At 42.1% G+C, this 16756-nt stretch overlaps 1 protein-coding gene across 2 annotated transcripts in view; it reads left to right on the plus strand.

The window, feature by feature from the left end:
* Positions 1 to 16756, plus strand: part of mccc1 (methylcrotonyl-CoA carboxylase subunit) — a 78226-nt gene that overhangs the window by 32101 nt on the left and 29369 nt on the right. For both annotated transcript variants that reach the window (XM_059651118.1, XM_048542029.2), the window contains exons 7-9: positions 8255 to 8376; positions 8646 to 8757; positions 10339 to 10420. In XM_059651118.1, the coding sequence (XP_059507101.1) occupies positions 8255 to 8376; positions 8646 to 8757; positions 10339 to 10420 (316 nt within the window). The remainder of the gene's footprint in view (positions 1 to 8254; positions 8377 to 8645; positions 8758 to 10338; positions 10421 to 16756) is intronic.

Consider the following 16756-nt stretch of genomic DNA (forward strand, 5'->3'; position numbering starts at 1 on the left):
GATTTTGAGTGGGTCTTGGGTCCCTGTGCTTGGGGTGTACATGGATTGTGCTCATTGGTTATATGAGCAATAGTCAGTTTCTACTCTGAGGTTATTTTTTGATCATATTTTATTGCGTGTCTGTAGAGTTGACTTTGTTCCACTTGGATGGAAAGTATAGAGCAATGGTAATGTCATAGGGTCAGTAACCTGAGGCTCATGCTAATCCTTTCGGGACACTCAGTTCTGAGGCAATAAAGGATGGGCAATAAATGTTGATTTTGACATCTATTAAAGAATTTTAAAAAAAATAATCACTCCTCTCTTGTAGTTCACTATTAGTCATTATTTCTCCTTATATTAGAAGTTGATATACTTCACATTTCTTTTCACACCTTCATGTCTTCATTCACTTGTCATCCAGTTATTTATTATTTCAGCAGACTTTGTTTACACGGATATATTGATACCAAATTTAGTTCATATATATGTTTGGAGGGCATAGATATTTTTGCTTTGTGTGAAAACTACGTATTCCAGGTTGCACTGCATCCTACAGGTGCAGGTACAGTTCTTGATGGTGATCGGACAAAGATTTGCCCACAGCCCTAAACATTTAGATTGAGTATTTGCAATGATGTCATTAGACTTTATTTAATCTAGCTCCTTGAATGAAACTGACATATCACTTACATGCCACACAATAGAAAGAATAATTTGGTTCGCAAGTGTAACTGAAAACTAAAGCCCTTTTATTTGTAACTGTCTTAATAGGCGGAAGCTTATTGAGACGAAGTATAGAGGTGGCCCTGATGGGAGGTTTTTCCACTCAAGGGCAGCTTTGTTTTACTTGTGCAATTACATTCTCATCTTATTGCATGTTCATGTGTGGGTAAAATGGCAAACTTTTAACCTGCCCTTTCATCTAACACAAAGCTGGATGGGAGGGTCTACTGTGAGGAGGATGCAGAGATGTTTCGGTGTGATTTGGGCAGGTTGAGTGAGTGGGCAAATGCAAGGCGGATAGCAAAAACAGGAAGGTAGATTGATGGCTGAGAAGTCCAGAACTGCGGATCACATTCTAAGGGTACGGGGTAGGCCACTTATGACTGAGATACGAATAAACTTCCTCTCCTAGAGAGTGCAGAGCTGATGGGATTCTCCGCTACAGAAGGTATTTGAGGCCAAAACATTTGATGTTTTCAAGAAGGAATAGGATATAGTTCTTGGTGCTAAAGGAAATAGGAAGTATTGGGAGAAAGTGGGAATAGGGTACTGAAACAAACATGGAAAATGCTGTAGAAGCTCAACAGATCTGGCAGCATCTACGGAGAGATAAACAGTTACTGCTTTGAATCTTGTATGTCAGGTCTTCTGACCTCTGGGACTGGGTTGGATATTCAACCATGATCACATTGAATAGTGGAAAAGGCTCGACAGGGCTGAATGGCCCAAAGTATAGCATTTCACTCTCTGTCACTCAGGAGCATCCTCAATCTTTGCTCATCATTCCCACCTATCCCCAGGCAAAAGGTGGCACCAAACATTAGCTATCACTCCCTAGAATTTCTCCTGAAGTCTGCCTAGAAGAGAAGTTTTTTTTTTCCTGAACAATGTCAACAGGAGGCCAACCTGACTAATGAAGGCAGCCTGGACTGAGATGGCTTTGGAAGTCAGAATATGAAAGTGGGACAAGAGAACTTGGCTGTGTGTTGCAAGCGAATGAATGATCTGCAGCTCTCTGCCTAGGTATATACCACTGTTTATTCAACAAGTTTTACATTCGTGATTGCATAAACATTGCAAGATTACAACTGCAGAGGACTTGCACGCAAGGCCTGGTGCTTGTCATCTCCATCAGTTGCCTCATGAGCAATCAATATTACTTCATTGCACCTACCAATGTAGGGTGACTTGTGCTACAGTGGTACTGCCTCTTGTACATCTATTCACTGACTCTTCATTATGACCAAGAGAAAGTACACGTAGCTTTCCCACAAACTCTTGCATGGAGTTAAAGCACAAAAATGGCTTTGCGATGAATATCATGCTGGTATCTTTGGGCATACACCTCAATTAATGCTTTATTTCTTTCATCAACTGTGGTGTTTTTGATGACACTGACACTGAGCCATCTTTCATTCAGAATCCTTTAACACCTAACTTCTTGTATCACGTTCTTCCTGGGTATGTACGGGGCAATCTGGAGGTTGACATCTCTTATCTGTAGCTGTCAGTACAGATCTGTGCTCATGGATTCATCTTAATGCTTCTCTCCTCCTACAGGAGAAAAATGTACACAGATGTGACTGCACTGACAGGGCATTGGTAGGGATGTCTCACATAAAGCTCCTTAACCCACTATGAGGACCAGGCTGCAAATCTAGAAGAAGAGCAAGGGGAACATGAGTATGCGAAAGGGGAGATTGAACATCCACAGGCATCTAGTGAAAGAACCTCTAATCTGCAACTCCCAGCTGCACATCAAGCTCCAATATCTCACTGAAACCTTGGATAACACTGGCTAATACTTGAGTTTTATGTGCAGCTTCCAGATCTTACTCACAAGTCTGGGCAAAAACCAAAAGAGCCCCAGGAGCATCTCTACCACACTCCAAGGAGGAATGGTCATGAGCTTTCAGGCAATAGAAAAATTTATTCAGAATATCAATAATTTGTTCAGTGATGGCTTAGGGAATGTATGAACAGCATTGTGTCATGTTCAGCATCAGGTTGAAGATTTTGCAGTGGGCTGATAGCCATGACTTCTCAGAGTACCCCATTTCACCCCCTAAAAAACCACAGTGGATACAGGGGAACAATTATTTAGGGAACCTGGGCCTTGTACAGAATGTAAGCATGATGACAACTCCCTGAATATTGGGCAAACACCTGCAGAAGCAGGACATTTGAGAATGTGAAATCCTTTCCTGTTCAAGAATGTGGCTGGATGATGCTCTGCAGCTTTGAGCATCAAGTATATGCAGTCATTAGTCCTTGGATTTAAGGGAACCCAACAGTGACTATAAATCTGATTGTTTGGGCTCCTTGGCTCCCTGGGTTTAGTGAATTTGACAAACTATATTGCTTTCTTGTAAAGAGCACAACTGCATTTGTAGACTGCAAGCAGGCATTGCCACAAGGTCCTCAGGTGCAGTTTGAAAGGATCTAGTGGCGAGGAAGTTCACCACAGCTATAGTCTTCAGTGCTGGAGGAATAACACTTCCTTCCAAGACGCAGAGCTGCACATCTGCCCGCTGTTGCATGACAGATGTAGGTGACACTGCCCCAAGCATCGCAAGGCATTTCTGACATTGTCTTTTTTTGCAGCTACCTGCAGATGAGTAACTTTTCATAGACTCTTATCTCATTCATTGAGGAGCAGGGAAGGCAGTATTAAGGTGCAACATCGGGGTTTGGGGGCAGAGAGGACAGTTGAATGCAGTGATCAAAGTGGTGTGCCTTCATGGGGGAATGATGTGGAGAAGCCAGAGAGATCCAGCGATGGGAAAAGGAGTCGTTGGTTTGGACCCCTCCAGAGGGCTGTTGCCACCGAAGAATGCATGAATGCCAGACTCATCAGTCACACTCACAAGGCAGAGCAGAACGTCATCCAGGCACAACTCAATGCCGTCCATGCTCTCAAAACTGATCACAATATTGTCATCAAATGAGCAGACAAAGGAGGAGCCATCGTCATACAGAATAAAACAGACTACTGCAAGGAAGTGTACCGACAGCTGAACATCCATGAACACTACAGCCAACTACCTGCTGTTCTGACCAAAGAACACACCCATCAACTCAACAGAGTTGTCAAGACTTTTGATCCAGTCTTTCAGAGTACCCTACACATCTCATCCCGCGTAGGGGACTTCTGCCTTCCAAAGATACACAAAACCAACACACCTAGACATCCCATCATATCAGGCAATGGGACCCTATGTGACAACCACTTTGGCTGTTGGCTGTTGAAACCAGCTTAAAGCCCATTGTACAGGGAAACCTCAGCTTCTGTTGTAACACTACGGATTTCTTACTGAAACTCAGCCCCCACGGACCAGTTGAACGAGAAACATTCCTCGTCACAAGGACATTTTGGCACTCTACACTTATTGTTTTACATATTTATTTGAAAATACAACTTGGTATTATATGATTTCTAACTTTATGGAGGGAGATGAGTTCAAAATGGGCTGTCAGGTTAGAGTGAAGAAAAGGAGAATGTGGAGGCTCTTTTGGGGTACCTGGCACCCAGGCAGCCGGTGTCTGCAATGAGTTGCATTCCCTGTTGTCACTAGCCATTCTCTAGGTGGGAGAATCTGGAAAGTGGGAGCAGTATCAAAAGAAAACAAAGACAAAATTGAGGAGGATGAAGTTCTGCATAACAGAGCTCAGCTGCACCAGCTGTTACAAGCCAGACCGCACCTGTTGACACCCCAGAGCCAGTAGGTGAGAGCTGAGACTGTCACGGACTGTAGAATAGCCATTTCCCATAATGCCAGCTGCAACCTCTACCTGATTTGTGTTCACTTCTGTCAGCTGTAAATAAAAGCTCCTGTTTGGCATTGTCTGATTGTCCATTCTTGGAACATCACATGGAATAAAGCAGTGACAGGCTGTGGGTGTTGAGTGGGCATTGGGGGCAGAGCATTGCTGGCTATGGGCCAAGTGCTAGAAAGTAGGATTGGAATAGTTAGCTATATGACACAGTGTGGAGCTGGAGAAGCACAGCAGGCCACGCAGCATCAGAAGAGCAGGAAAGTTGATGCTTTGGGCCAGGACCCTTCTTCAGAAATGGGGGATGGGGGAAGGGAGCTGGGAAGTAAATAGAAGGAGGAAGGTGGGGTTGTGGAAGGTAGGTGGGATGGTAATAGTCGCATTCAACGCCAAACCCCTTCCCACAGCACCATCCCATGTCATCGTAGGAGGTGTGACACTTGCCCCTTCACCATCTCCTGCTCACCAAGGGCCTAAACAGCCTTTCCAGTTGAAGCAGCATTTTACCTGTACCTCCTTCAGTCGGATCTATGGCATTCGCTGCATTCGATGTGGCCTACTTTACGTTGGAACACGACTGAGAGCAGGTAAACTGTTGGCTGGTGGTTAAATGCGATAAGGCTGAGGAATAAGAGGTTATACGTGCAAGAAAGTGTCAGCCATGTCAGGTGAATTCCGTGGGTTGTACCTGCTGTGCCATTACTTTGAGTGAAGAACAGCATTGGTCCTGTCTGAACTGTACTTTTTATTTGCTTAAAACAAAGAAAGCTGGAAATCATAGCAGCGTCCATGGAGAGAGAGCAAACTAACATTTCGAGTCTAGATGACTATTCATCAGAGCTGATGTGAAGTGTGGAGGAGGCAGCAGTGTTCATGCAGTATAGGGGGGCGGGGGGGGGGGGGGGGGGGGAGGGAAGGGAGGGAAGGGAGGGAGTGGTAGTAGGTGGAGTGCTGGGGGAGAAAATCTGAAGTAACCGGAATGGTGTGTCTCACTGCCAGACTGGAAAGAACATTGCAGGGAGAGGAGAGTGGACACGGTAACAGAGAATGTAACAAGTAAAGCTAAAAGGAAGGAATGAGAGCAAGTTCACAATCTGAAGGTTTTGAACTCAATATTAAGTTTAGAAGGTTGTGAAATGCCATCCCATGTGGGCGCCTGTAGCCACTCCTTTGACTTAGCAGAAGTGAGATGAATTAAAGGAGAAATTGTTCCGTGAGGAAACAGTTTCAACCAAGCAGAGGTGTGTGATGGTGGACGGGGTTTGTTCAGGCATCTGGTCAAGGAAGAAGCCGAGAGCACTCGGACCATCCTGGTGGGGATTGGAGGGATTGGACATGAAAATGAGATCTTGTCCCTTCAGTTTGGGCTGTGATTCGCTGGAGCATTGCAGCATATCGAAGACAGAAGTGGGCATGTGAGCAGGACGCTATGTTAAGATGACCGACTTGGGGAATGTTGGGGTTTTGCTTGTGAATGGACCACAGGTGTTTTGTGAAGTGGTCGCCCAGCTGGCATTTGGTTTCTCCAATGTAAAGTAGGCCACATCGAATGCAGAGAATGCCGTAGATCCGATTGGAGGTGGTACAGGTAAAATCCTGCTTCAACTGGAAAGGCTGATTAGGCCCTTGGTGAGCAGGAGATGGTGAAGGGGCAAGTGTCACACCTCCTACGGTTACATGGGATGGTGCTGTGGGAAGGGGTTTGGTGTTGATGGGTGAGGAAAGGACTAGGTGTCTTGGAGGAATGGTCCCTGCGAAATGCAGATGAGGGGAATGGGGAGAAGATGTGTTTGGGAGTGGCCTTCTACTGGAGTTGCCTGAAATGACGGAGAATGTTCCTTTTGAACGTGGAAGCTGGAGGGATGAAAAGTGACGACAGGCGGAACTTGATCATGTTGTGAGTGGTGGGAAGGGGCAAGAGCAGAAGCACAGGCGATAGGTTGGATGCGGTTGAGGGCCCTGTCAACCACAGTGGGCAGGAAACCATAGTTGAAAGAAGGAAGCCATGTCAGTGGTGCTGTTTTGGAAGGTGGCATCATCCCATGCTATGGGAGTCAGTGACTTTGTAGTGAATGGCAATGGACAGTTTATTCCCCAAAATGATTCAGAGAGATCAAGGAAAGGAAGAGAAATGTTGGAAATGAGCCATGTGAAAGTTATAGAGGGGTGGAAATTGGAGGCAAAATGAACAAATTTTTCAAGACCCAGCAGGACCATGAAGTAGTACCGTGAAAAGAGTTGTGGGAGGGGGTCAATGTAACTGGAACAAGGATTGTTCCACATAAGCTATAAAGTGGCAGTCTTAACTAGGACCCATGCAGGTGCCCTTAGCCACTCCTTTGATTTGGCAGTGACATGAATTAAAGGAGAAATTGTTTGGTGAGAGAACAAGCTCAGCCAAGTGGAGGACAGTGGTGCTGGACAGGGATTGTTCAGGCCTCTGGTTGAGGAAGAAGCCAAGCTCTCAGACCATCCTGGTGCAGAAGGGAGGTATTAAGAGATTGGACATCCATGGTGAATAGGAGGCAGTTAGATCCAAGGAACTGCAAATTGTCAGTATGACAGAGGGCATCAGAGTAACTGTCGATATAGGTGGCAGGGTCTAAATACATGGAGAATCAAGATAGAAAGAAGTGAGCTCGTTGGGGCAGGAACAGCCTGATATGATGGGCCTACCAGGACAGCCTAGTTTGTACATTTTGGGAAGGAGGTAAAAGTGGACTGTTCAGAGTGATCTACACTTGAAATGTTAGCTTGCTCCATCTCCGTGGATGTGCCTGACCTGTGATTTCTAGCATTTCATTTTGTTTTCAGTACAAATTCCAGCATCTGCAGTAATTTGCTCCTTCCTCTTATTGCTTATGTTGGATAAAATTGAGATATTGACTGCGTCGTTAAATTGCACTGCACCAAGATTTAGAGAGGAATACGGATTGAATTATGACAAATTCAATGTAAAACATCACACCTTCTGTAAATGTGGAGGATATAACGAATGGTGTTAACTGAAAACAATCAAGAAATAATGATAGCTTCAGTGTGTTTAAGAGTCCAGTTGTTGAACATCTTTAAATAGGGTTACAAGAGAGATTGCTCTGTTAAAAATAATAGTTAAGGTTGTCACATTGAACTTGTGTTAAATTTCGCCATTAAGATACAGAAGGAACATCCGAGTTTTGAGAAAATTGCAGTGAAATACTGAATGTTAGTACAGAATGGATGAGTTATCAGGAAGCATTAGAATCATCATAAAAAACCTGCTTCGAAAAGATGTAAATTAGACAGAGGTGATAAGTCTGGAACACTGCTTTGAGTTAAGTTGCAATCACAGGATAACAGAATATGAAGCAGAGTTTTATAATCCCCAACCAGCAGTAATGCAGGCAGGGATGCCCATTAAAGTTTCCCTGCCTTCAAATGTCCCTGGATGCCTGGAATTTCACGAGACAGAAGTGAATGAAAGCTGCCCATCTACCCACGTGCCTTTTGATGCCCTTTAGTGGCTAATTAATAGCTGTTATGTACATGGCTGCAATTTTGAGGCCAGTGAGATGAGATCAAGGACAAGGGGGTAAACCAGCAGGTTCATACACAGTGATAATGGGAACTGCAGATGCTGGAGGATCCGAGATAACAAAGTATGAAGCTGGATGAACACAGCAGGCCAAGCAGCATCTCAGGAGCACAAAAGCTGACATTTCGGGCCTAGACCCTTGATCAGAGAGGTTCATACACATTCACATTTTGAATGAATTTGTTCTATGTTTGTACTAAGGGTATGCGCATCGCTCAAACAAAGGCTGATTTCCTTGAACAGCTGGAATCTGCACGGAGGGAAGCAAGGAAGTCCTTCAATGATGATGTGATGCTGATAGAAAAGTTTGTTGACAACCCAAGGTAGGGGCTCCTGTTCTGAGTTGATTTTTTTTAATGTCACTTTGTGGCACAAATCATCCAGAAATCTGGAAGCACATTGGCATGTAGATAATATTTCAAACAGTCATTACTGTCCCCCCTAAAATGGCACTGAATTAAATCTAGTTTAAGTGCAGCCATCACAACTAATAAATGATGCAAGACTTGGGGAAGAGAACAGTGAGGTACACCTGCCTGTGCAGCTTGTCTCATGTTCCAGTGAATTAACAGATTTTTGCTTTTTGTTTTAGACATGTAGAAGTACAAGTGTTTGGAGACCAGTATGGCAATGCTGTTTATTTGTTTGAGAGAGACTGTTCTGTACAGAGAAGACATCAAAAAATTATTGAAGAAGCACCTGGGGTAAATCATTCCTGTATACGGAAATTTGATCTGAGCAATTTAAATATAACAGATGGACATTGTTATTAGATTGTCTGTCAGTTTAAAAAAAAATGCACACAATATGTTCAGAGTTGACTAAGCCTGTATAGAAGATTGTAAAATTTAATGTGCAGGTTACCTTCAGTGCAAAGTTAAAATAAGCTTTTGCACTCAAAGCTTGACTCGAACTCAAAAGTACCCACACTGCCACAGAGAAATAATCATCAGTGGGAATTTCCATGAATCACACCCGTTTGTAGACTTTATTAGGGGCTTTAAAATTTAAGATTTTTTTACTAGAAGTGCATGAATTGGGAGATTAAAAGCTTTTAAATATATATATATATATATATATTTTTGAATATGCTAAGAAACTAGCACTTATACTTGGCAAAGTGCTTAAATGGGTTAGAATAATTTTTAAAAAAGTATTTAAAAATGGTAGCATGGGGATATCATGGGTGGCATTAGAGTGTGATTCTGCTGCTGATGATGATCCATAAGAGTCTTGTGGATGCTCAGTCTTGAGTTGCTAGATCTGTTCAAAATCTATTTGCAGTTAGTATGGTGATAATGCCACCCAAAGTGACGTATTCTCCACGTGAAGGCAGGACTTTGTCTCCACAGGGACTGTGTGGTGGTCACTCACATTCACTTCCTTCACCATCAATATACAGTGACAACAGTGTATAACATCTACAAAATGCATTACAGCAATTCATCTAGACTTCTTCAACTGTGACTTCCACCACCTGGAAGGACAAGGATAGCAAATGCACGAGAACATCGCCACCTGCAAATTCCCCTGCAGATCATGTGTCATGCTGACTTGGAATTATATCACCATTCTCTTTTTACTGTCACTAGGTCAAAACTAGGAATTTCTTTCACTGCGGGTGTACCTGCACTCCAAGGTCTTCCATGGTTAAAGAAGGTGGTTCACCGTTACTTTCTCAAGTTTAAGTAGGGATGTACAATAAATGCTGGCTTTGCCAGTGGAACCCACATCTAGCGAACCAAACCAAAAAAAAACTTCATTGGGACCTTATTGGAATACATATGTTACTGTACCTCAACACGCTATTTCATAAAGTAGTTTTTAATAAAGATTTTAAAAAATTTACTTCACAATGGCATAGCTGGTTAGGTCAGCCTTTGTTGCCCATCTGAATTTGTGCAGGTGGGAGAGGGCCTTCTCAAATTGCTCAGTGGTCTGTCACGCCTTAGAAGTGCTGAAAAAGCTACATGTGTCAGCTAACAGTGGAACTGGAGTGACTGGCAATCCAAACCTGTGGCTGTTTGCAACTTCTACTGAGAGCAGCTTTATATTTATTGCCAGATTTCTCTTAAAACTGAATTCAAATCTTCAAACTGCAGTACTGCAATCATTGCTTGCTGTCTAGATTACTTTCAGACTCTGAATTACTTAGCTGGTATCATAGGCACTGTGCTACCGTAGCTATATTTGATAATCTTAAACTTAAATCGATATTCTTACCTACTTCAATCATCATGGGCATATAAAATACAAGTAATTTTTCTTGGACTTTGCTATTTTAGCCTGGAATTAGCCCTGAGGTGAGGAGAAGACTTGGCGAAGCTGCAGTCCAAGCTGCTAAAGCTGTCAATTACGTAGGAGCTGGTAAGTAAATGTTCATCGCTCATAGAAGAATCAGATTCTTACTGTAGACTCTGGATTTGTTTAAATTAGTGGCATATTGAGAGCTAAATATATGTACACAGTTTTCTCTCCAAGCATAGGGATGCCATTCTGGACAAGCTGTTCAAAGGCAAAAGGTTGAATTGATTCGGTAGTAACTTCTAATTTGATATTCTTCTGTTTATAGGACCAGAGTGCAAATAGGAACTGAGCAGAAAAGAACATGACAACAACAAGTACTTGCTTTTAAGTAGCAATTTAAACATTTAAAAAAGGACTGTTTCCAAACACAAATTGACGCCAAGCTATCCAAAGAAGTATTAGAGCAGATGACCAAAAATGTGGTCAAAGAGCTATGTTTAAAGGACGACAAAGGGGAAGTGATGTTTAAGAAGAGAATTCCAAAACATGGGGACTATTCAACTGAAAGCAAGGATATCAACATAGGAGAAATTAAAATGGGAGGTGTACAGGTAACTAGATCTGGAGAAGTGCAGTTATCTGTGAGGTTTTGTAGGGCCAGGAGTGGTTACATAGATGGAAGGGGGCCAGATTATGGAGAATTTGAAAACAAAAATGTTTTTTGAAATGTGAGCATTGTTGGCAAGGCCAGCATTTTTTGCCTATCCCCAGTTGCCTTGGAAAGCAGTTTAAAGTGAACAATATTGTTGTGGTTTTGGCGTCACACAAAGACGAATAAACCAGGTAAGGACAATAATTTTTTTAAAAATGCAAAGAACTGTGGATGCTGAAAGTCAGAAACGAAAACAGAAATTGCTGGAAAAACTCAGCAAGACTGGCAGCAGCTGTGGCGAGAAGGCAGAGTTACTCTTTCAGGTCCAGTGATCCTTCAGAAACAGCAGATACTTTACTTTCCCTCGAGACATTAATGAACCACGTGATTTTATGTTCGTAGATATTACTTTCCTCGTCACCTTTTGTTGTGGTAACTTCTAATAATTAGCCACAGGAGTCTGAGTGCTGGTTTACAATTGTACATTCAAGCGAATGCAGGGACAGTAGGCTAGTGAGAGTGACTTAGAATACTAAAAAGTTCAGCACCTGTATTCCACATGGTCATGTATCCAAATTTCATTCCCATTTCAATCTCGTAAGAAACAAGTGTATATGCTAGTCCCAAGTTTATATCCTATCCAGCCAGTCACGGTTTACTTAATCTTACCCTGGCCAGGCTATCCCTGATAACTTTTGTTTCAACCCTTATATGTTTATTTTATCCTTACCAGTCAACCTTTTATCATTCCCAAGACCTTTCTGGAAAGTTCCTGCTGTTCTTGACCTTTATGGTATACCAGGTGCAACTGGAGAAGTCTTCTCTTTTAATTTTGTGAAGATCGAAGCCCTTATCATATAACTAGTCCTGTGATATTACAACAACAAAGTTGCTGGAAAAGCTCAGCAGGTTTGGCAGTATCTGTGAAGGAATAGACAGAGTTAATGTTGCGGGTCCAGTGACCCTTCCTCTGAACTAAGGTTACCTGTCACATTACTAGTCCAGTTCCTTTATCACTATGCCACTGTCTCCCCTAGGATATTAGGAGAACACCCAGAAGAGCATTAGAATAATTCAGAGGAAACCGAAACATTGATAAGAATATCAGCAGTAGATTACCTTAGGCTGGGGAATATCAGGCAATGTTATCCCTATAGATTTAAGGCCATCTTGATAATGAAATAAAAATACACAAAGCTTTTAGGCCCGACAACACAGCTAGGATAGAACAACTGAGTTTTTGGATGCAGGAAAGGATTCTATAGTATAACCCTTACAATGAAAGTCATTTCTAGGATTAGAAGTTACCTGACTTGGAAAGTTGCAAAACCATCAGGAGCTAGGAATAATTTTACAGTGCTTCCTGGAGAATGAGTGCCAGTTAAGAATACTATAACATATCACTATTGTAGGAGATGCTGCATCATACCACCACCTGCAAGTTTTCCTCCAAGCCACTTACCACCCTGTCTTGAAAATATATCACTGTTTAACTGCCACTGGACCAAAATCCCTGAATCACTTCTCTAAGGGCATTGTGGGTCTAACTCCAGTACATGGATGACAGCGGTTCAAGAAGCCAGCTCATTACCATTTTCTCATGGGCAACTAGGGATGGCAATAGATACTTGCCAGCCAGGGATGCTCACATCCCACGAATGATTTTTTTAAAAATCTGTGCCGACCATGATATCATTTGTAAAGTAATCCCATCTTGCTTGCATTTTGTCTGCATCCCTCGATTCTCCTCTTCCATAGTCCAACTGATCCATTCTGTCTTCATATGTCAGTTCTGCCATCCAAAGAATTAGTCTGGTAAACCTTTGTTACACTCCCTCCATAGCCAAAACTGCGCACAATACTTCAAGGAATGGTCTCTCTGAGGATTTGCAGAACTGTGTTTAATTAGAAAAAAAGTTAACCTTAATCAGTGCTGAATGGTGGACAGCCAGTATGCCATATTAGGTAGAATGGAGTGGTTGAGGGCAGATGGTGAGGTGGGGCTGAATGTAGACAATGAATATGTGGAACATGTTGTTTACCAATGGCTAAAGAAATAGGAGGGAGCCAAGGATATATCATTGGGAATCACTGGTGGTAATGATACACCAGTGAGAAGAGAAACCATTACAGATGATTCTGTGGCTACTGCTGGTGACTTAAGAATGGAACCAGGTGACTGGTTCCCTTCCAGCTAGATGAGAGGCTTTGGAAGAGGATATTGTATTGAGCTGTCTCAGATATTACAGAGAAGTCAAGATGGATGAGTAGGGATAACTTACCATGGTCATATTCAAATGGAATGGAAATTTTGACTTTGATAAATTACTTGAATACTTTGTCTGAGCAGAAACCTAACTGGGGCTCAGAAAAGGCCAGCATAGTTTGAGAAGCAACAGCATGTTCAAGGACTTTAAGAGGTACATTCAAGATTAGGTTTTATTTTCAAGAATCATGTTGTCAGCTGTAGATTTTTTTTTGAGGAAAGGATTGGTGTCAACCGATTTGAAGGGAAACCAAACAGTAAGGAATGGTAACTATTAATAATATCTAGCATGGTAGCCAGAAGTTGTAGTTGGATGGTCAGCGGTTTGTTAGAGATAGGTCTGAGGGTGTAGGAAGTGAAACTCGTGGACGATGAATTAATTGACAGCATGAGGAGAAATCGAAGAGAAACTAGAACCAGAACCATGGACGCAGATAAGAAGAGGTCTCCATTATAAGACAGATAAGTAGAACCTTTTTCTTTTGAGGGTTGTTAGTGTGTAGCATTTCCCTTTCTTAGAAAACCATGGAGACTGGATCATGGAATTTATTCAAAGCAGAATTAGATTTTAGATAGGCGAGGAAACCAAGGGTATGGGGTGCGTGGAGTTGGGACCAGAACTGTATAAACCATGATCTGATTGAATGTCGGAGCAAGCTCAGAGGGAAAAATGACCTACCCTTGCTGTTAAGTCCTATATTCCTACGTAAGATGCAAGTAGTCAGCTCTTACATAAAGCAATAGTTCTGTTCTTGTGCCATCTCGCGTTATAAAAAAACGTGCAGTAGCCGTGCCATTTAAACTAATGGGGCTGGAATCGTGTTACAGCCAATACAGATAAGGAAAGTTCACATTCTACAAATAGTGATCTAAATTCTTCAATCACATTAAAGCCAATTTGCATTGAAGAAACATGCATGAAAGTAGAATCAATTTGTACAGGCAAGGGCAGAGGGAAGTTTTAAAATTAGTTTGGCAAGATATCATAAGAAAATGGTGGGGAGGTGATGGCGTAGGGGCTGGACTGTTATTCCCGAGACCCAAATAACGTTCTGACAGGTTCGAATCCTGCCGCAACAGATAGCGGAATTTGAATTCAGTGAATATCTGGAATTAAGAGTCTAATGATGACCGTAGCGCATTGCCATTGGTCAGAAAATCTGGTTCACTAATGTCCTTTAGGGAAGAACACTGCCATTCTTACCTAGTCTGACCTACATGTGACTCCAGACCCACAGCAATGTAGTTGAATCTTAACTGCTCTCTGGGCAATTAGGGATGGGCAGTAAATGATGCTTAGTCAGCAATGACCTCATCCCGTGAATGAATGAAGGAAAAAAAAAACAGGGAGGTGTCAGAGGCAGCTGTTCAGGTGAATTGAATCTTGCTGGCAAAGAAGCCCAAACATCTTATACCTCATGTTAGAGTATGAGGGTGGAGAGTCCAAGGAGAGGGTTTAAGAAGGTGGTTTGTAATAGTAAAGAGAAGCTGGACTTTACTATTTTATTCCAGGATGGTCTTGGAATATTGACCAGTTTTGACAGAAGAATAGCAGAAACTATCAGTGCTTTGTGATATACCACGAATGTGGCCACGAATGATAAACCTGTTGTTTGGAATAAACATTCAAATCCCCTCTCCATGGACTTAAGGGAATGGAGATAATGACTGTGATGGGGAAATGATCAGGGTGAGAGAGAAAGAGAGTGTAATAAATATTAAGAGATATTTGTGGCAGGAGGACAATCTGCATTTCAACGTTCTGTGGTATTGTGATCTTGTGCTTCGGTGTGCTTTCTTCCTTAGGTTTGTCCAATACTAGAAAAGAACAAATAATGTCCAGATACTTGTACTGACCTTGTGACATTCTCTCCACTCAACGTTTTGGCAAAGATCTGTAGCTCAGATTGTGGGTGAGGTTGTTGACTTGCTCGCCGAGCTGGCTTATTCTCGTTCAGATGTTTTGTCATCATGCTAGGCGATATCATCGGTTCTCCACATGTATTGCAATCAACAAACACATAGAATTGGACCCCATATACAAACCCATACAGATTATAATCGGAAGTGACACTACTCATCATAATGGACCAAACAGTATAAATTCCAGGTGGCATAGAATTACACCGCTTTATCAGAGGCTACACTGATGATGTTGTCTAGCATGGTGATGAAACGTCTGAAGGAGAACAAGCCAGCTCTGCAGGCAAGTCAACAACCTCATTCTCTCCAATGCCAAGATCACCTACTTTCGCCACTGTAACATAGCTTTTCAGAAGTTGTGGCAAAAATTGGCAAAAATCTCAGCCATGTCTTTTTATACTCTCCTCCTGGCTACTTTCCCAATTTACATCCTTTGTAAACTTATGTTCACACAAAACTCAGTTGTCTGAATCTTAATTCGCACCAGGTTCCATTCACTTATGTTTGGTGGCCTACATTGCCTGACAATGTAGTCAATGGGAGACAATGTTTCTAATATAAAATTGCATTACTGGCAGCCAGTCTGTCCATGACATTGCAACCGTCTACCTCTGTTAACACTTCCGGTCCTATAAATCTTGGTATTTCTCCAACTCTGGACTCTCAACCATCTCCATTTCCAGTGTTTTACATTTGGAACTGTTCCTTTTGCTGCCTCGACAGCAAATTTTGGGAATGAAAGTAGAAATTGCTGGAAAAGCTCAACAGGTCTGGCAACATCTGTGGAGAGACCCCAGAGTTAATGTTTTGGGTCTACTGACTCTTCCTCAGAACTGGGATTTTGGATTTGACTTCCTAAATATGTCTTTTGAGACATCCCTTCAAACCTGATTCTTCAGCCAAGTTTTCGATTACATGTCCTGATTTCTCATTATGTGGCTCGGAGTCAGATTTTGTTAGCACAAGATATTCTGCTACCTAAGTGCAATATAGAAATGCAAGTTGTTGTCTCATTGGTATTTTGTATAGCAGGTTGATAGGAGAAACTCAGTGTGTAAATTTTTTTTCCTTGGATCTCATTTGTTACCAGCACAATTGAAGGGTCCCAACCCGAAACATCAGCTTTCCTGCTCCTCTGATGCTGCCCGGCCTGCTGTGTTCCTCCAGCTCCCCACTGTGTTATCTCAAACTCCAGCATCAGCAGTTCTTACTATCTGTCAGGACATATGCCTCAGCTCTAACTTATTCTTCCCCAAAACTGAAAAACTAAAACGCTTTCTTCCCTTAGGCTTTCATTTCTTTCAGAATTACGGGCTTTTTAAAGCTTTAAGTCATTTTTAGATGTTGTTTAATCAGCAAATTCCTAATTTTTTGTTCTCCTTTGTTCTTTGCAAACCAAAATATTTGGTATTGTGCACGGTTACCTGTTGCTACCTTCATTTCAAAATTTAAAGAAAGGAAGTCCCATCAATATAATGCATTGAATTGTATTGAAAACATTTTATGATGTACGTTATTTCCACTTTTGTAATTGCTGTTTATTATTGCTGATTGTTATTTGAAACAGAAGTAAACCACCTGTGGTGATAAGTTTATGCTGATTATAGCAAGTTGG

Source organism: Stegostoma tigrinum, chromosome 14 (assembly GCF_030684315.1).
Source record: "Stegostoma tigrinum isolate sSteTig4 chromosome 14, sSteTig4.hap1, whole genome shotgun sequence".
In the NCBI taxonomy this organism is placed as follows: Eukaryota; Metazoa; Chordata; class Chondrichthyes; order Orectolobiformes; family Stegostomatidae; genus Stegostoma; species Stegostoma tigrinum.